The sequence below is a fragment of the Galendromus occidentalis genome, unplaced genomic scaffold, assembly GCF_000255335.2.
Source record: "Galendromus occidentalis unplaced genomic scaffold, Mocc_1.1 scf7180000075391, whole genome shotgun sequence".
Classification (NCBI taxonomy): Eukaryota; Metazoa; Arthropoda; class Arachnida; order Mesostigmata; family Phytoseiidae; genus Galendromus; species Galendromus occidentalis.
The window spans coordinates 175,848-195,824 of record NW_003803381.1 but is presented as its reverse complement, the minus strand read 5'-3'; the positions used below and the strand labels follow the sequence as shown (position 1 = coordinate 195,824).

The following is a 19,977-nucleotide window of genomic DNA, read 5'->3' as shown; positions in this document are numbered from 1 at the left end:
CAATCGTCTCTCCTCGGAGACGAATCACCGGCGAGTTTCAGGACCGAATGCATACCCAAGGAGCGCCTACTCGCAATCTGGCACCGCTGACTCACTGCCCATGATTTGTCCGAGCGGGTCTTGTCAGTGTTCGATAGCTTCATCCATTATAACGGAAAGGGAGGGATGCGCTCGCACGAAGATAGGAGAACGATGAGGACTCAGCTGGAGAGCCCCTTCTTGTGCCGCCTTCCTTACCCAGGGAGGCCTTGAGGAGGCCAGGCCGACAAGCGCAAGAAAATAAGCTGGGAGTCGACTGAACGAATATAAGGGCGATAATGATGGTGACAGGCGATTCGTATGACAGCCGATGATGATGACGATACCCGACCCTGATGATTGACAATAATTCATTGTGCTCATCGGAATTCGATCAGGGATCGTTGCTGATTCCAAATGGCTGAATCATCGTAACGCACGATATCTCTATATTTATTTTTTTCAATCGCTCGATTGTGGAAGCGAGTCTGAACGACTGCCTAAATTCCATCCCGAATGCTTCCTTCGATCATGTCGTGACATCATCGTACGTTTCGTTCCGTTCCAGCGTGACGAGTATCTCGATGGCATGCAACTGCGTGTGCTCGGAATAGCACTCCCTCGAGTCAAGACAGAAAATCTCCGCCAGGTAGCCTCTCGGCAATGCCGGGTCGCAGTATAATAAGAGCTCTTATTCGGTATATTCTGGATCTCGGCATCCCTTCGCAGGTGGCTTGTCGGTTACTCCTTGATCCAGTGAATGAGCGAAACGATGACGTACAGGTCATGATAGAAGTAAGGAAGGCGCATGCACTATCGCAGCTACATCTTCTCTCTCGAATCCGTATGCTTCCTCAAGAATTTTATGCTAGCTTGGGCGGAAACTATTCCCGAATCTCCTCGATTTCTTGAGAATGTCCTTCCAGACTCAAGAATGCTTCAAGGCGCGATTCGAGCAGAACGATGGCTTGTTCACGGTGAGTTCGATGATTCCGGGAGCTTCGGGAGCAAGGGCGAAAAGAGGGTCAGTACTTGATTGTCAATCATTCCGCGAGGACTTTCAGAGGACCGGAGGAGGTCTCTCATATCCGGTTCCCCTCCATAACATATGAGTCTGAATCGATGAGCAAACATGGGCTCAGCTGTTGTCGCGCTCAACTATTCAGTCAGCTCATGCTCTATGATCTGCGAAAAGCAAATGTTGCACACGGCTTCGATCGTTGCGATCGGAGCAACTCCAATCGATGACTCAAGAAAGTGCACATCCAACCGAGATAGCGACTGATGCGCGACCTCGGCTGCATGATGTAGTTTTCACACATTTCCTTCGGTCGAAGCTGGGATGTGTCTATTGTAGGATTTTGGTATCTTCACCGCAGATCACGAGACTGCTCATGATTTGCTGTTTCCCTTATTCGGACACGCGAGCATACCCGTACGCGGGATTATCAAGGGTATTCAATCGAAACGAGAATGTCTACCGTCAGTTGAGTAGGGTATTGATTTTGATATCCATTTATCTTCATACGATCCTGACTTCTTCAACTCAGTGGCGAGTGGGCTCAGCGGATGCCACAGGTATCTCCCTGCAATTTCTGCGGGAGAGTCTGTATGTCCTTCGCGTTTGTCCGATACATTTCCACAATCATTGGATGATTCCCACGCGGGCAATCGAGACACGGTTGACCTGACTTTCCGTCTCGACCCTTCCGTCGACCTGTGTACGAGCAATGATAAATGGAACAAATTGATCCCATCTTGTTTTCAAGACCGAGGAAGACTTGAATCGGGCTCGATCCGATTGCATGAAATGCTCGTCGGTGACATTCAGCAATCTACAACAAGCGTTGAATACATTCAAAGTGCGAGAGGCGAAAGCCCTAGATCTCAGCGCCAAGGTGAGTTTCATATTCGAGTACTTTTCCGGAGATTGGCACCGATGATAATCATTCGGGTGACGACTTCTTCGCAGCCTGAACGTAATTTTCACAAATTTTCTTAGGTCGAAGCTGGGATGCGTTATTTATTGGATGACGGGGATCTCCTAGCGGATCACGAGAGTGCTCGTTGGAATTGTGGGATGAGCCAGATGAGATACGAGTCTTTATTGTTGAACGGTGATCTCGCCGCGAAACAAAAGGTACTTCTCATTGGAGTCCACGGTTCACATGGGACTCGAAAAGAGGAGCATGTCGTCGTCTAAACTCTGGATCATCCATTTACTACAGATAGACGCTTGCACCTTCAGAAATTCTGTAAGAGGGAAGGTAGGATCGTTTATGCCGTTTCGTTTCCGGACCGAAGCATGATGCTGAGGTCTCTCGTGACTAAGTAAGATGTGTTGTTCACTGGTGATGAGAGCCTCGCGCTTCCAGTGGTATGTAGAAAAACAAAGACTCATCAGAGAGAGTGTCATCGAGGTGGCACAAAGTCTCAGAGACAGACCCATGCTCTTGAAGGATCTCAGAATTGTCTTCGCTCTTCATCTCAATTCAACTGCGCTCGACAAAGCAAGTAGGGGGTTTGCGGGAGCGAATTTTGCTCAGCGCTTCCACATATCAATGGTATCACTCTATCGATAATTCCAGTACATCGACTGCACCGCGCGGAACTTGGATCTCAGCGTACAGGGCGTGAGTACATCGAGCGTGGTTCAATCCGAACTCATCGGACGATTTTCAGAACTCCCGTATCAGAGCGACATTGAAACCCCGCTCCTTTCAACTTCTAATTCGCAGCCTTTCCATGATGGATCGATACAAGTGGACTGCAGTGTCTCGGGCCCATCGAAAAGCGCGGGCGGAAATTCCTGCGTGGCTCGGGCCTTACAAGCTCGGAACGCTGAGGAGGTCGAAGCAATGGTGAGTCTACATAAGAGCTTATACCAGTCAAATGAGCATTTTCACCCTTTCCGCGCTGTAGTTTTACGAGGAATCCCCTGAATTGGCTCCCAGGTGGACGACATTTTCAACGAGAAGAAACAAGGAAGTGCGGTATTTGGCTCTTTCGCCAAGTTCGTCAATGTTCGCAAACAGCGGAAAAACCAGATAGACGTAAGTGAGGGATACACGATTATGATAGCACCTGAGCTATTGAGGTAAATTCATCTAGGGAGACTCAGTCGTCCTCAATCTGCTGGGGCATAAGGAGATCCGTTCCCGAATGACACAGAATTTCAGGGAATATCACCGCTGCTCCCACTGCCTTTTGAGCCGCCTGACTCCGGCGATGGCTCGTGGGCGAACTTTAATTTCGCTCTTCCGTGTCTCGCTGACGCTGATATCGTTCGCGAAGGCCGGGGAAACGGAGCGGGGATTTTTAAGCTAGAAACAACTTGAGCGGCGCTGCGAGAGGCAAGACAGCAACTAATATTCCCGCGCACGCCCCACGAAGGGGCGAACAGTCCTGAGCCTCTTTTACCAAGTATTGAGTGAAGGAGCGAAGCTGTAAGCTTGTCTCGTTCACGGTTCGATGCGATTCAGCTCCGCCAGGAGAAGATAGTGGGATTCCGCAATATTCGCGAAGAGGAGTTACTTCATAAAAACCGGACTGGTCAGAACCATTGAAGGTGGTGAGATTCCGCCGACGGACTTATGGCAAGAATCGTGATACCGACATCTCATTCCAGAGCTGCGTGAAGAATACACTTTCAACTTCAGCAGTTCAGTCGAACCGCAGAACCGTCCAACGGATCGATGGATAGTTTTGATGAGCGCTTGAAGTCGTAGCGCATCATCTGGTGCAGGGGACTCGGAGATTGCCCCTTGCAGTGTCCTTCAAAGAGCAATATGCTTCGATTCTCTCAGGCTGAATCCTTCCATCGATATCTCCACATTATCCACAATAAATCGACTGGAGGGTTTGAACTCGGATGGGATGTATCTCGGCTCGCTAACGGAAGCGGATTCCGACGCATGAGGGATCTACGAGCGGTGTTGGTCATAATCACTCAGAATAAATCCCTCCTCCACTATGATTATGGGACAAATGTTTCCGACGCAGTATCAGGGAATCGAGCACGATCGCGGCTTTTAGCTGCATGAAGGATGGGATCACGCTGAGCCGAAGGATGTTTCCGTTCTACAATGATTCCGTGGCGAACAGTCGGTTGGCTCGGTTTCTGATTACGAACCAGAACGGGGGCGGGGATGTCGAAGTACCTAGGTGAGCGTGTAGGAAGTCGTTCCTCTTCCGTCTGCGAGACCTTGATTCGGATCAATAGATAGATTCCCGAGCATTCGAGAGCAAGATCGTTCCAGGTCAACCCCATCTGGTAGGATGGAGTGGCTCGAGAAAACCGGAAAGGAACAAACGCTTGCTGTATCAGGCGTATCCATGAGGGTCGGCCGCTCGTCGATAGCGAGAGTGGAAACTTGAGAGGGGAGACATCAGTTCTGTGCAAGCAGAGAAAAGAGAGGCAAGATACTCGGTTGGCACATATTCTACACACATCAAGTGATTCTAGCCTGGCGGAATGATGCGAAACATGTGAAACAGGAGGGAGACCTAGAACGGCCCGAAGCCCATTTTTGAGCGGAGAGGATGGGGCGGAGAGCAGACGCTGATGCTGTGCCCCAAACAGGGATGCAGTATGAGGTACTGCTGATGAAAAACGAGCGGGAAACCTGAACGAGAACAGATCGGGGGAATCCCAGTGGTCTCAGGCGGTGAAAGCAGAAAGTGAGGGATACAATTATCTCTGTGAGTGGATAAGTGTTCCGACCATGAGAGGGACTCATTCTACTGTCGTTGTGACCGCTTCTCGTATCGATCGATCGACGCGACGGAGAAATCGTCCGACTTATTGTTAGCAAGCAGAAATCGAAAAGTATTCCGAACGACGCGACACCGACGTTGAGAGTGAATTTCGTCGGACACCTCCAAGTGTATGACCCCAAACGGGGACGGGGATCAGCGGGATCGATCATCGATTCACCCCCGAGATCGGAGCTCTCTGACGATCTGCAAGACCGTTCGAAATTCAGCTCTCGACGAGCGCATGGCTTGCAGGAGGTCACGCGAACTCCGATGATATTTTCAGCGAAAGATCGCATCGATGGCGGGACAGAGAAACGCTACACATATTGTACAACACCGAGGACGAGCACCCCTGTAGAATGAATCCCCATATAGCCCCCCTATGGAATGAAGCAGTAATGTCGGTGCGTCACCGCACCAAAAATCGGAGTTATCAACCTGTGAAAGGACTTCAAATTACTCCGTGACGATGCAGAATCATTCCTGCTAGCGTAAGAAGCAATTTTCCACTCGATCAATCGAATCCTTCTCAAGTTATTCCGAAAAATTAGCAAGTTTTTCTCCGGTTTTCGCTGGATGTTTCTCCTCTCCACTAGCTCTCTCCACATGATGCCCCGACCGTTTCGGAAGACGACGCAGCAGCCTACCAAGTGAGCATGATCGGGGTAATCGAATGCTAATCGGGTTGATCAGAGGATCGAGAGCGTACCAAGCGTACCAAGCTCATCTACTCCTGTAGCTCGCTAGTCAGCATCGCATGCGAGTCATGTTGTCATTCATGGTATCCCGACCGCCCGGGTCTGCGAAACTATGTGTTAGGTGGCATTGCCCATCCAGGAACAATACAGCTTGGCACTTGGGAAGTTATTTATTCGGAGTTACTTGTTCCGACCGTCGGCCTGCTTTGCCGCGCGGTACGCACTCTAAAAACCAGGGGAATGATGATTAAGTTCTATGCGCAATCGCGCTGTGCATGCTCGCCGATCCACGGCTCGTTCCTAGCATTTGAGAGCCGCTCGCTCTGCATTACGCGATGAGCCGATAGCTCCGAGATCGAACCCAGAGCTCTCCAGAATGTCTTCAAATGATAACACGACTGCTCCGGCGACAATCGCACGATTCGGATGACGGCGCAGCAGCCTACCGAGCGAGCTTCCCTAAACCCATACGAAGGCTCGAATCGCCTCGGGACCATGATCGGGGTGATCAGAAGATCGAGAGAGATTCCATTCCTGCCAGCCTCGGGAGCTCATCGTCTTCCAAAGCTTGCGTGTCAGCATCGCATAAGTTTCATGTTCCTTCGCACGCTATCATGTTCCTTCGCATTCTATCATGTTCCTTCGCATTCTACCATGCTATTCCGAGCACCCGACTCTGTAAAGTTACGAGGGACGCTCCCTCCGCGTTTCCATAAGAATCGAGAGCCACGAAATCGAACGTGATTCTTTCCAAAATTATTCCACGAGGAGATTATGTCTTCCATAATTCTGTAGTGCATCCGATAGATGATGCCCATATATTTCACCTGTTTTCATTTTTCCTGCTCCAAGGCAGCGATTGGAGAGTCCGACTCTGCGTCCATGTATCTTTCCGAACTCCAAGCAGAGTTCCTTCGTTTCCGCTGCGAACAACTTCGACAGAGAGAACGTGGAGACTCTCAACTCTCGACTAACTCGCTCGGGGCTTCGAGAGCATCGCATCCGGTAGGCAGAGTCTTCGAACGACGAGAGAGCTTTCATTCCTGCTGCTAAGCAGCCATCCCACATCTCCAGTGTGTTCGTGTGTCACTGGAGCCCAATTTCGCCGCTCTGCAGCGGCCTACTAATTACTTCGCAGCTTGGCCGGAACAACGACCGCTGCAAGAGCTGGCCGGTGGGCTTCTCGCCTTCTCACTCGCTCGATCATTCGCTCGCCTGCTTGCATTGATTGCCCAATGGATGGGGTCGCTGGGGACGAATAGCCTGCACATTTAACGAACAGATTTAGGTTCGGCAGCCACCATCGTTTTCCGAGACTACATACAATTTTGGACGAGTCGTCATGGTGGAAGTTCGGGTTCACTTTCTTGGGTGAGGGGCATGCTTCCCCGGTCGCTTCAGATACTTCGAAAACACCCGGTCCTCATGACGGGAAATCGCACGGTGGAAATATATCAGCTTGAATGTCTCCGAACCTCGCGACAAGGAAAAAGATCACCGATCGCTCGAGTCAGACACTTGGGGACCGGAACTTTGTTTCGTGGGTCTCATTGAGACGAGAGCTCAACCTTAAAAAGTTTCAAAGAGAGAATCGCGAATGTAGGGGGTCAACCGACGAGATTCGATATCTCCATCGCGGAGAATTCGGTAAGGTGCTGTATCTCTCGGTCGGAAACCCTCTGGAAACCGTGAAGTTTCCCGTGATGGAAGGATCGGGAAGCCAAGGGCGAACCCTCATACTTTCCACTCCAGACCTGGGCATAGCGGTAAAGAAGTCGGATCAGAATCGGGTGCCACCCCGCCTTCAAATCTCACTCTTCTCCATAACACTCCTTATGGGGCGGTCTGGTGTCTCTCGTATGATTCTCAGATACATCAGATAAGGAAATGTTGCCTACACATCATTCGGGCTAGACTCCCGTCGCGGGTGGCTATTTTGGAGAATAATCGCGGACACCGTGCTTTATCATTTATCACTGATAAGCTATTGCTAGGAGGAGCATTCTCGATTCCTTCGAGATACGAGAGAAAACAGTGTACGGGGAGCTGTGAAAGTAACTTCAATTCATACCCGCGTAGAAGGTGGAAGATATCGAGGAGATTCTCGTGGTAGACGGAACATCCCTCCATGCAGCGACACCCCTGCTCATGGATTCAGGAAGATGGCGTTCGAACGTGAGATGAGGGACGGAATTCACGGCTTTTGTCGTGAATGCCGCGACGGAAGTCTGGCCGTACACATCACCGATTGAAGCATGAGGGTATGCTACGACTTGTGTTCACGAGACTTGGCCACGATCCTCAAACACATTGGGATTTGATCATTTCATCCTCCCGTGCCTTGCGACACTCCTCCAAAAGTCTTAAGATTAAAAATTAAAAAAATTAAGTCGATTATGCGCTTCAAGGATTTATGAGAAGCGACAATGCCAACGGTATCCAGCAGGAGGCTTCTTTACATATATCGTAAGGCTGACATTGTGAGGCGGGCACATGGCTGACCAGAGTCTACAGGGCTCCCCCGCCATCCGTATCGGGGGTCGGCGCATACACGCGTAGTCCACTTGGCGATCGACCAACTCTCCCGGCCATCGGAGTTTGTTGCCGCAGGGGGAGTCGGGTATGGTTCGGCGCTTGTGAAGCCGAGGAGTCCTGGTGCGTGGGGAGAGGTGACGGTGAGGTCGTGCTCTATCTGGAAGTCATCCCGCTCGATTCAGGTCAACAGCCTGAGCTGGGAGAAGCACGGCTTCCCGAGACATTGCGGCGTGTCAATCAAAATGAAAGTCCAGCGTTGCGAGGATTCATCTAAATCGGATGAATCCGATTGATCTCCCACCTCTGTCTCATCGCATGAGTTGAAGGAAGATTCATTATGTCCCCGAACAGGGGAGCACAGTTCAACAGGAGCCCTCCGCGAGCGGGTCTCTGGAACGATACTCTTGATGATGCCTAGAGCTTCACTGTTCAATATCTCCCCTCCTTTGTACGAGTTGTTTTTGTTTTTAGGTTGGGGGCCTCCACCATTCCCGTCGGGGTCTCGAGGGGAAAGAAGTGCTCTTCCGAAGGATCCCGGATAGGGACCCAGAAGAGCTTGGTGCGTTATTATGGGAATCATTCTATACTGTCTTTGTCTCTGGTGGGATTGGAGAGAAACGACCGTTTCAGGATGAGTCTGCTATCGGTGGAGCAGAATTCATCGCTTCTCATTCCCGATGAGTCAGATACGAATCGTCGATGAGCTTTTCAGTCCACAAGGAGGAGTAGAAGGACGTGAGGCCGAACAATCTTAGGTAGATAGTAGATATGATGTATATGCATTTATTTTCCGTATGATCCGCCACATCACAAGCTGAGACCAATCGCTCAGCACGCCTCTCAAAGGTGCTGCTACGTTTCGGGACTCTTTGTTCGGGGTGCGAGCAAGGGCGAAAGCTCAAGAATTAGAAGCTGACGATAACGTCGCAAGCCACCGGGCACCGAAGAGCGTTGACCTTCCGCGCTGAGCGGCCGTTGATTCAGTCAATGGAGAAGTGAATCTTCACATCCGGGGGCGAGGGAGAACGAGGTGAAAACACCAAAGTCAACTTCCTACCAAGTGGGTCAAAGGACTTCTCGCTCTTCGAGCCGCGCAAGCAAGTTGGCCGCCTAGCTGCTCGGCTGGCCGGCCAACCGGCTAGTCATGCTAGCGAGCCAACAAGCCGGTAGGCGATCCGACCGGGTGGTTGCTCGGTCCGTCTGTGGGCCACAGGCTGGTCGCTCGATGGGGAAGCAACAGGCAGGCAGTCAGTCCGTCAGTCAGTCAGTCAGTCAACAAGGCAGGCGGAGAAGATACCGAGCAGACAAGCAAGCAAGAAGGCGCTTGATCTGTCGGTTTGTCCGATGAACCAACCGACGGACCAAGCAGCCAGCCGACCGACCGAAAGGTGGACTGACTAACGGGTGGCCAACCAGACGAAAGGCAGGATCATCGGACGCATTAAGGAGAGAGCTCTTCCACAGTTGGCTACAAAACTATCCGCAAGTCACTTTGGATGCCACAACCATTCGTTCCTTTTGTGGGATCGCAACTACAGCCAGTGGTCGAAACAACTACCGGGTTTCGAATCATGCAAGGGAAGGTGTGTTTCGTGCTTCTCGTGGCTTTGGTAGGCCAAGAGATCGTCGCTCAACGCCTGCTTGGATTAATGGCCAGTGCTGGACTCATGAGAGCTCTCCGGAACCGGGAGCAACAACAGAAGGAATCCCCTTCACCGCTCAATCAGCACGCTCCCGAACCAGTTCCCGGAGCTTATCCAGGGTCTCCCCAAGGCTACCGACCTCAAGCGTGAGTTGTTAGTCTTTTCTCCAGATCTCTTCCTCGTTGGTCGCACACATACAGTCCCATGATCTGACAATTGATTTGTATCTGCTCAGGACGCCCCAGGCAGCATATGGATACTCAGGCGGATTCAGTGGTAGCTCTCCCGTGTCCAGTCTGGACGGATCATCTCCCTTCGGTTCGGCTTCCTATGGCTATCCGAGCTTCAGCCAGTACGGCTCTGGAGCTTACGGGGGCTATCCGGGAAGCAACGTAGGTTTCGCTCCCTCGAGCTTCGGTCAGTTTGGCTCCCTCCAGGGCGCTGAGCAACTCGCAGCAGCCAGCCAACATGCCTACCAGACGGCTCCGTCAACTTACGGCTCAGCCATCTCCTCTCCGTACGCTTCGAAGTCGTACGGCGGACAGGGTCAGGGCTACCAGTAGAATCAAGTATCTACAGCGTAGACTCGTCGTGCCCCGACCGCATGTCGAGGAAACTCGAATCGGTTCGTTCTCGGTTTTCCTTACCTCGTTTGCTGCAAAACTTAGTTTGTTCCACGCACCTGTTCTTTGACCGCGCGGACGCGGTAAGCAGTGCCAAAGATTTGTTCAAGTTTACCATTTTCCTCATGTTGTTAGTGTGTTGCTCGAAAAGATTGATTGATCCGTTTGTCGTTCCATGTGGGGTGATGAATTCTTCGTGGGGAATCTTGATTCATCTTTGCTCTAAGTGCAGAGACTGTAGCTACAGATGTTTCTCCTGTTCTAGGATATTCTAATTTATAGGGATGCTCACTGAAATACTCTCATCTGCTTCATCTACTAGCTGCCTTGCTGCCTCTTGTGATCATCATCCATTCTTTCGTACTTCCACTTCGAAAACATTGTCGCATTCTCACTCTGAGCGATCGGAGCAAAGGGATCGGAGAATCAGAGAAATTATTCAGCGTGACAAAATAATCTAACACTAATGTATCGTTATCGTTTTCGATCAGTCCAGCCAACTGGGGAGTCGAGCGTCTATCACCGCTCCTTCTTCTTTAGCTCGGTCGAAAAAATTCCAGGAACTGCTGTACGGAAATGATATACTCCCAAGTGAATAATCTAGTCCATAGTTACAACTGTTCTTGTTGATCTTCAATGTATGAATGTAACTCGACAAAATAAAAACTGCGTTCCATGATTGTTTTTCCACGGCCTGCCGTTCTTTTTTCCGAGGCTGGACCGCTTCCACGAGCGGAACAGCATGAAGAATGAGCCTCTCAGGGACAGAAGTATACGGACCTGGTCTAGCGTCAAATCTGGCCGGAATCAATTATTCTGATCAGGCATCGTTCTTACTCGTGGAGGAAATCCGTTCGACGACCCGAAAATATATGACCCGACCGAAGAGCGGAAGAACCTTTGGTATGAGCCGTGGCGGTTCCAGGAACCACACTAGATCCGTCCTTTCCGGCCGAAATCCGACGCTTACCACCATCGACTGACATCGATCTTCATGCGTCAGCTTCCCTCTACTCCGGGTAGTACATAGATCCGCGGTCGAGCACCTTCGTCATTGGAGCAATGCCCGGTGGTACATAAGAAGAAATCACTTCGAAGAACTGCTGGCTCACCGCTGCGGGCCGAATTTGTCACCGCTGATTTCCAAGACGTCATCATTCAGTTCCGACGAGGACTACTCGACGGAAGTTTGAAGTAGGAAGAGCAGGTATTCGCGTCGGCGACGACATCGTCCGTCGTCTGATGCTCGCGGCACAACGCGTCACCGCCCCTTATCAAGTGACGGAGATCGGCGCATCGAGCATATGACCGACCGACGAATGTCGGGCCCGCAAGGCCCGATCACAGGATCGATGACATTGATCGAGAGACCTACAGCAGTCTAAGCAGCTATCCAAGATGGGATTTACACAGTACACAGTCTGTTATTCATCATGCGGGAGCGGCGAGTATCTGGAGACCCGCGGACCTGCAGTTGCAAAGCCGGATCGCAACGTAGCGGCCTCCACGACGGGTTGACCAGCTGAACGCAGGCGCTTCGCGATCGGTCCGTCTGCCGTCCTTGGGACCAGCCTCATCCTCTAGTCCTTTAGACTCTAAAGGACTAGAGTACTTATCAGCCCTTGAGGCGTTTCAATGGTGTAGCTAGCACAGAGATATTTAGTCTTGAGCCACCGGAAGGACAAGGGCCCGCACACTCGTTTGACGCGGCGCTGAAGGCTCCCGAAATCCCGTGCTAATTCACACGATGTATTATGTTTCTCATCCCAACTTTATGCACCCGAAGCTCCATGCCTCTGGCACATTCTTTTCTGGTTGCTGCCAAAGACTTCAATGGGTCGGACTCACCAAGCACGCTGTCTATAAATGCTGGGACTGAAGCACAGACTTGCATGTTTTCCTCCAGATGCCTATTCTCTGAATTCCCACACCTTCTCATCTACTGCGTGCAAATAGGCAGATACATGAAAGAATACCGGAAGACGAGGGAATCGCGAGTTCCCTTCTTCATCACTCCGAAGACGCCATGCGAGGTTCCGAGGTCTCTTTTTTCTGTAACAGGCTACGACGCTACTTACACTCCCGCTCTGTCGGTGATCGGCGAAGTTGCTCGCTACCTCGCGCTCGCCGGAAAATTTGATGATGATCGAAAGCATGAGGTTCTTCCTGAATAGCAGGGCAAGGGGAAGCCCTCCTCGAGTGTTCCTGAAGGAGCGCGGATGGTGTCGCCCGAAGAGCTGACGGCAGCCGAGTCTCCCGAAACAGACAGTGAAATTTTGACACAACGAATCACCGGGCGACCATCCAGAGGGAAATCGAGAGGTTTTCTCCATATACGGCTGGAATTTATTACTTTCTCCTACGGCTTGCGGGTCCCTGGGGCACGACAATAATATATAACAACGTTCCGCACTCGATACTTTCAGCATATTCGGAGTTTTTGCGGTTGATTCCAAAGAGGGTCGGGACAAGCATCAGCGATTTGGGTCCACTCGGTCGGAACGACGGAGGTCTTCTCCATCGAAAAACTTTAAGTCCGAGAGCTCGGAAAGATTCACTCGTGAGGGAAATCGACCGTCATGTGTCCTCTGAATATTTTGTTGGCCCGACGGCTGGGAACGAAATCGTCTATGAGACCTTATCTTCCATCCTAGCCGTTGGCGGTATAAGCAGAGCTCAACAATAAGAAAATTTCAGGGTGAAAACCGTCAGAAGCATCAACGAAGGGTTTCGAGAAAGCCTGAGAAAGGATCTCCAGCCTGCAATTCATGGCTCTCGGTGCCGTAACGACCGCATGCACGTCACCCTTCAGGTGCTCGCAGAAGCGATCTCAGATTCGCGTCGATCAATGTGCGTCGATTCCGATGGAGCCCCAATGCAGGCTCGAGAGAGTTAACTCGAGTCCGGACGATCCGAGATTCGAAGAGGGTCGAATCCATGATCGATGCGGCACAAGAATCTTCGGATCTTCTCGTGAAAACATACGCGGAGACATTCCGTGAAATTTGCGGAGTTCATCCAGGAAAGTGAGGGTACTTTCTAGACTTGCAGACCCCCGTAATAGTCCCATCCACAATCTCCGTCCCCAGTGAAGAACATGAAGCAGACATTGCAGACATCGCAAACTGCTCACGGCGGGGAGTTCGAGTCATCCTCAATCCTTGTGAGGACGACTTGCAGCATGGAAGACCGTCTCATCACGATCTGCTGCAGGCCAGTGATATCGCCCATTTTCTGCATTCCCCTCTCGCTTGGCCCGGGCAGATGATCCCCGAATGCGGCCTCTGCATAGGTTTCCCCGAAGGCAGCATCATCATTATCATCATCATCTGCCGCGATCGGCTCTAGCCCACTGATCTCCAGAATTTCGTTGTTCTGTGATGAGCTCGGGAAGTTTTTACTAACGCCTTGATGCTTCCTGGCGCTCTCTAAGACCCTTTTGATGAGATCGTGTTGTATCTGAAAGGCATTAGTAGAATGCATGAGATTCTCATCGAGTGTGAAATGGAACGAACCCGGAATCACCAGATTAACCCTTCCCACCGAATCTATGACTTCCCGACACGACGTATCGAGCAAGTTCTCCTCTTGGGAAGTACCTGGCGCGAAATTCCTCCTCGCTTATCAGATGGAGTGCTAGGAGCATCACCCGTCATGCGAGACTTGAGGGTCATTTCGTATTTTCTCAAATCTTCGATAATGATGTTAGCTATATCGCCGACGAGATATTCGTTGAATTCCTGTTTGTATTCCGTATTGAGAATCTTCATGAGAGCCATAATCGACGTTGCGACGACTTCATTGTCTGAGGACCTGGATAATCAAAAAATGATGAGACCGCCGCGACGATACCGTAGAAGAGGTGCTCCATCGATGTCAGCTTCCACGGGAATGCCATACTCGTTGGACCATGTTCATGAACCCACCTCGCTTTTAATGACGTGAGAGCCGGCACCAAGGTCTCTACAAGTGTTTTAATTTTGGCAGGAGTGAGAACGAACTTTTTGTTCTCAACTTTCTTCCGCCCTCGTCCGGTCGTCTGAGCGGGTTGAGTTTCAGGTGCTGAAGAGTCCTCTTCTTCAGGAACAAGTTCGTCCTCGTTGTCCTTGGCTGTGGTGTATCGTAACCGGAGTTCCTCGAGGCAAAGGATCTCGAGTAAGTCCATCACGATGGCCGGGCATTGTCTGCAAGGATATTAAACTCAATCGCGGGGTCGATGCCGTTCGACGACGTCGAATCCGAACGTCTCTCCACCTAGAACGGTGCATTTTTATGCTACTCATGGAAACTAACACGTGTAGGTCGCTCTCATAGTCGCCGATCGGTCTAAGGACGTTCGTAACGATGCTCAGTATGAGGAGGTATTTGTGTTCTTCAGTGAGATCCTTCGCCATGAATCGATAGATGGTCTGTCTCTCCAAGGGTTGCTGAGCAAGCGAAAAGGTTTTCTGCTCCCGTTTCGATTGGTGATCTTGATTGTACATCGAATGGCCAGTGAAAGCATTGAGATGAAATACACAGTCGATGAAGTTCTGTACGAGAAGCCGCGTGTGCTTCTTAAAGACGAACTGATGCAAGCCGACGTCGGCCAGATCTCTGACGGTCTTATCCTGATCGCTGACGCACTCTAGAATGTGGTAAAGCTGATGACTCTTCAATTTGATGTAGTCCTCCTTGATGAGTTGGAATATGGTGATCAAAGCTGCGCGACGAATTTCTCTCTCGGGATCCTTGAGCAGACAAAATACAATTGGGTGGAGAATATCGCAGAAAGTTGCGTAGCGGCACGTGAGGTCGGCCGCGACCCGGATGCCATGGATTCGGAGCCCGATGTCATTGGCATGATCGACGCACGCAGCTATAGTCGGAATCAATGACTTCGCGATATCTTCCGAGGTGATCGACACCTGACCTATGACACGCAGTGCAATCCGTCTCGTTGAAACTGTAAAATCCAATGGAGCAGATGCGAATACACCGAAATCTCGAAGCTTTGTGCCACTAAGCGGTCCAATATTGATGACTTACGCGTCTTCGTAGTGTCTTCCACAAGATTACGAAGCCGCTTCAGCAGCCGAGCGGACGGGAGATGCTGCAAGACCAGGACGCATTCCCCAAGCTTGATCAGGGCCAAGTTCACTTCTTCTGCGTCCTTCCCTCTCTCCAGCGTTTTCAGACACATGGGGTATGTGCTCTGACACCACTTCTCCAGGCTTACAACATCCATTTTCAGTAGCACGGTACAGCTCTCGTTCAAGAACTGATATCCGATTCTTTCGTTCTCTGTCAGATTCGTCAGCAGCGATTCTGCAAGACAAAAATACAACTTTCGAGATAGATCAAGTACTAGGTAGCGACGGATTCTTTCGGCATGGAGAGAATCTCGAAGAGCCTCCCTTACCTATGAGCTGTCTGGAAAGCTTCCGTTGATTCGCCAACATGATCAGTCGACAACATTGGGCTTCCTCATCTCTGGAATCGATCATATCACCCGTCACCAGTATGACGAGCTCATCACGGCGGTATATGACTGGCATGATGATAGAATCTTATACACGAATGAATTCCCACTGATACTAACAGTTTGCTAGCCTCAATTCGTTCGATCGTTGTCTTTATCTGGGTGTGTTCACTGAGGTAACACAGAACCTTCCAGGCGGTCGACGCATGCGGGGAATCCAATGCGTCTTTGATGGCTCGAATTTCGTGCGGTGTGAGCCCGTATTTCGCATCGTTCCTGCAGAACTTTTCACAGATTTCCGGGAGGAACGAATCATATGAGCCTTCGGAAGAGATGGAGAGCCTCAGTATCTCATCTGGCCAGCCAGTCAGTCTTCTATCTTGGGGCGATCGAACTCCTCCCTGAATTTTCTCTTAATTTTCCTCCTAGTTTTCAAATTACCCAGATTTGACAGGACTTTCCAGCCCAGCCTCTCTCGTCCCTTTGTAGCTATAGCATTGAAAACAGTTTCCTTGACACTGCACAGAGCTTTCTCCTGCACGGACGCCTCGTTATCAGCCGTGAGAGGGAATATACCCTCTATATATTCCTCATGGAAGTCAGGAGATTTCAAATAAATCTGACTGAGGGAATCCACTGACAGCTTGCGAATGAAAGGCGAGACGTCTCTGCAGCATTGGACGATTTCCTGAGGAACATTCAGAATCCCAGTCTCAAGACTTATCGATAATAATCGTAATATGCGAACCAGGATTTGGAACGATCCCAAAACTTCATCTAGCTTAAGAACCAACCTTCAAATAAGTTTTCTTATTGAAAGAGACGTCATCTCGTAGTATACTGGTGAGAACATTGAGAGCGCTCCGGCGCACAACGAACTTCTCATTGTTAATGCACTCTTGTAGGATGCCTAGCAGGGCGCATATTGTGTCTTCCTTCGTGCACTCTTCAATGAACATTCCAAACAAGGGTCACAGACAGTCTTCCTACGATTCTTATTTTGATAAAAATTCAGACTTCGATAATCTATCTCACCATTCGTGACGAGTTTCTCCATCCAGTTCGGTGTGTTCGTGAATGTAGCGAAGAAATTGAAGGCTTTGCTCTTGACGGTGCACAATGGATCAGTGACCCGCAACAAAGCAGACAAAGCCACAGTACTGAGATGTTTCTGTAGAATCTGGGGACAACGAGAATGAATTCCGGTCGGTCGCCAGCACAGAAATCGCTCTGAACCAGGACGAAGGTGAATATCGACGAAATCATCTCCAGAGGTATTGAGAGCCAATGCCCAACCACATACCGGCGGAGTGATCTTAAGCGAACACAGCTGACTGAAGAGTTCTAACGTGAATAGGCGGTGCTTCGGGTGAACAGAGACAATGAGCGTATTGAACCAATCGATAATCCAATCCAGGGAACTTTCTCCTAGTCTCAGCAATAGCTGGACAGCGACATGAGCTGTGCGTGAACGAATCTGGAACGGATCGAACGCGACTTCGCTGAGCTCTCGAAAGAAAGGGGTATTCCTGAGCTTCGCGTGTGACGATACTTTTAGAGTTTCCCGAGCGTTGGGCGTACATCATGCTTTTCCAGACAATGGAGAGCCAATTGTTGTACAGTTATCACAATGTAGTCGTCTGAATCGACAGTCCCGCCAATTTTCAATAAGAATCGACAGGTAGTGTCACAAAGCATCACTGTTTCCATATCGACGCGGTCCCTGGAATCCACCACATCAAGAGAAAATTAGCCGCATAAATCGGTTAAGCCAACAATCATTCGATATCTGTAGCGGCGACACATCTCTGATACGTTCGAGGCCCGATCGAGGCCCAAGACTTACTTGGAGGCGGCACCGACCATGAGCAAGTTTTTGAACAGTTTCTGGCAACATAGGAGGACGAGATCCTCGAGATTACCGTGGAGTGGGTTGACGAGTTTGAGGAGTACCTTCAAAGAATGATGACTTAGATTCTGTGGATAGAGCATCTGCTCAGGACGCCGGAAGCAACATGAAGGTATCAACTAACTCGGAAAGCTTTTTCCGCGAGGGGCTCGTAAGGCGTCAATTCTACCATCTCATGACAGAGACGATTTTGGAGATCTGTATGTCCTTTCAAGCTCGTCGCTCCGAGGAAGGATTCCAAGCTTCTCAGGGTCTGTAAATCCAACGAAATTCAGCAATCGAGACTGACCGAATGTGCATATCTCCCCGACTCTCCCGACATCTCGAACGGAATTGGGGACTTCAAGGTACCTGTTTTACTTCTCTGATGAGGTCATGGAGGATTTCGGTAGAATACTGCATCTCGTCCGTATCTTCGCCGTCGAAGTCGCTCTTCTCGAAACTTCTCTTGTCGAGTTCCCTTCTTTTCGGCAGACTCATCAATGAGATGGAATTCTCAATAAGAGATGGGAACACCATGTTCACGCCCTGGGCGAAAGGGCAGCGTCATATTTATATATACAGGCTCCTGATTGCCATCTGGCGTGGGAACATGTCAGTCTGCTTCCAAGTTTAAGATTGACTTACTGGTATTGTCACTCGGGCTAGAGCTAAATAAGCTTGAAAACAGAGGAGTCCGATGATGCGGTCACTGATCGGGCGAGTGCGTTCTCCGGCCCCGATACCGGCGAAGGCGAGCCCGAGTAGATATCGGAAGCCCCGATCACACTGCGAAGAGTCGATTCGGAAATCACAGTCCGTTTGATGGTTCCAAATTTGGTCGATCGATCATCAAATATTACGGAGGAAATCTGTATTTCGGAACTTTGCGTCTCGTTCACCGAGCATCGAATGCCCGCTCACAATAATAGCGTGAAAAGGCCGTATTTCAGAGAGGAAGGAAGCGAAACTAGCGAGGTCGTCATCTCTTCGCGATGGTCTGTACGGAATTCTGACAGCTCGAGCACATAGAGCTTTCCGGAACTCGGTGTCACGATTTTCAGGACGCGAAGGAGGAGTCCACTCCAACAAACCTTGGTGGCGGTTGTCCAGAATTGTTTTCGAGCATTCTCAGTTCCCGAAGCTCGATGAAGTAGCTCGATTAGCTCGGAAAGGATTTCTTTAGTGAATTCGTGGTCGTGACTGCATAATTCCACGATGGACTCCGCTGCCCCGCCGCCGTCGGTGTATTGACTTGTGAAAGCGGTGTCACAAAAATCCCTACTCAAACTTGGCAGCCTCTCCAAGACCGATTCAACATCATGACTCGGTTCATTCGAGTCATCATCATAGTCCATGGACATCGTCTGAGCTTTATGGGGAGCCGCTCTGCGGTCAACAACATAATGTCAATAACAGTGCAGCATCATCAAAGTGAAAGTTGAGTTCGTCGGAAATTTCTCGGATGATACTGACGATGATCTTTTCTGTGACATCGAGCGGGAGCGGGCGCTCTCTTTTTCGACGAGTTTCGTTGGGCGCTTCGGTCTTCTCGGTTTCTCGATGCCGACGTGGAAATCCTCACGGTGCCGGGCTTCGAGCGATAAAGAGGAGTCTCAGCCTTCAATCTCATCCCCAGGCGCAAAGTGCCGGCTACACCGTAGACCTAAGAGGCGCAAGGCTCCAATGCTCCGAATCGCCAGGCACTCAAGTCTCTTCCGCACAGCAGCTAGAAGGATTCAATCTATATCTCATCGGGACGTGGCTGGGGAATGCTGGGCGATGAGTCCGCGTCTGCACTCCCTCGTGCTCTTTGGAGTCATCACCGACACTCCGGTCCGAGAGCCGCGAGTCGCATATCAGTTGGCACTGGGCGTTCAATCAATCCGTCGGCAAACGTCACTTGACTTTGTTCGAGACACTTGCTCCTCTGCAGAAACACGAAGAAAAGTTCAGACGAGACACGATGGTGCACCGCATGGTAAACCCTGCTCCGAAGTCGAAAGAAAGCAGAGGGCCCTCGATGAGAATCTGGTTGGATGTGTGAGAGGATTCGGAGCCAACGAGATGGGTCTGACTGACCATGAGTGAGTCAGAGATTGCTTGCGTCGAATGGCGCACTGGCACGTTCTGGCCTCGAGAGTTACGTCCTGAGGTGATATCCTTCGTCTTCGATGCATTCCGTTGTACTCACCTCGATCAGGGCTCAATGGGTTTTGGGAACTCAGGTGCCGTTCCAAATCGAATCCAAGCGAGTTTAAGGTCGAAGTGGGAATTATTGCCGATAGGCTCGGGTTACTTGGGCGGCAAAGCGGAGAATTTTGCTCAGCTTTGCCGCCACATCGGGGAAAAA

At 50.4% G+C, this 19,977-nt stretch overlaps 3 protein-coding genes across 3 annotated transcripts; 2 read left to right on the top strand and 1 right to left on the bottom strand.

Annotated features, from left to right (window-relative positions):
- The first annotated feature begins 932 nt into the window (after positions 1-932).
- On the top strand, positions 933-3,119 carry LOC100905890 (uncharacterized). The gene is made up of 8 exons (XM_003737136.1): positions 933-995; positions 1,788-1,916; positions 2,021-2,158; positions 2,247-2,285; positions 2,394-2,528; positions 2,607-2,651; positions 2,757-2,879; positions 2,973-3,119. Exons 1-8 carry the CDS (start codon positions 933-935, stop codon positions 3,117-3,119), a joined length of 819 nt encoding a protein of 272 aa, XP_003737184.1.
- A 6,394-nt stretch (positions 3,120-9,513) lies between these two features.
- LOC100902290 (glycine-rich cell wall structural protein 1.0) lies at positions 9,514-10,962 on the top strand. The gene is made up of 2 exons (XM_003737112.2): positions 9,514-9,798; positions 9,888-10,962. Exons 1-2 carry the CDS (start codon positions 9,581-9,583, stop codon positions 10,213-10,215), a joined length of 546 nt encoding a protein of 181 aa, XP_003737160.1. The 5' UTR covers positions 9,514-9,580; the 3' UTR covers positions 10,216-10,962.
- Positions 10,963-12,832: 1,870 nt separating this feature from the next.
- On the bottom strand, positions 12,833-18,988 carry LOC100905747 (condensin-2 complex subunit D3). The gene is made up of 17 exons (XM_003737135.3): positions 18,719-18,988; positions 18,273-18,413; positions 17,997-18,173; positions 17,770-17,898; positions 17,583-17,689; positions 17,318-17,459; positions 17,040-17,213; positions 16,772-16,916; positions 16,531-16,682; positions 16,178-16,424; positions 15,857-16,058; positions 15,677-15,747; positions 15,304-15,582; positions 14,569-15,220; positions 14,202-14,459; positions 13,875-14,088; positions 12,833-13,734 (listed from the first exon to the last, which is right to left on the bottom strand). The coding sequence occupies exons 1-17, from the start codon at positions 18,986-18,988 to the stop codon at positions 13,405-13,407; spliced, it is 3,690 nt and encodes a 1,229-aa protein (XP_003737183.2). The 3' UTR covers positions 12,833-13,404.
- Between the last annotated feature and the right edge of the window lie 989 nt (positions 18,989-19,977).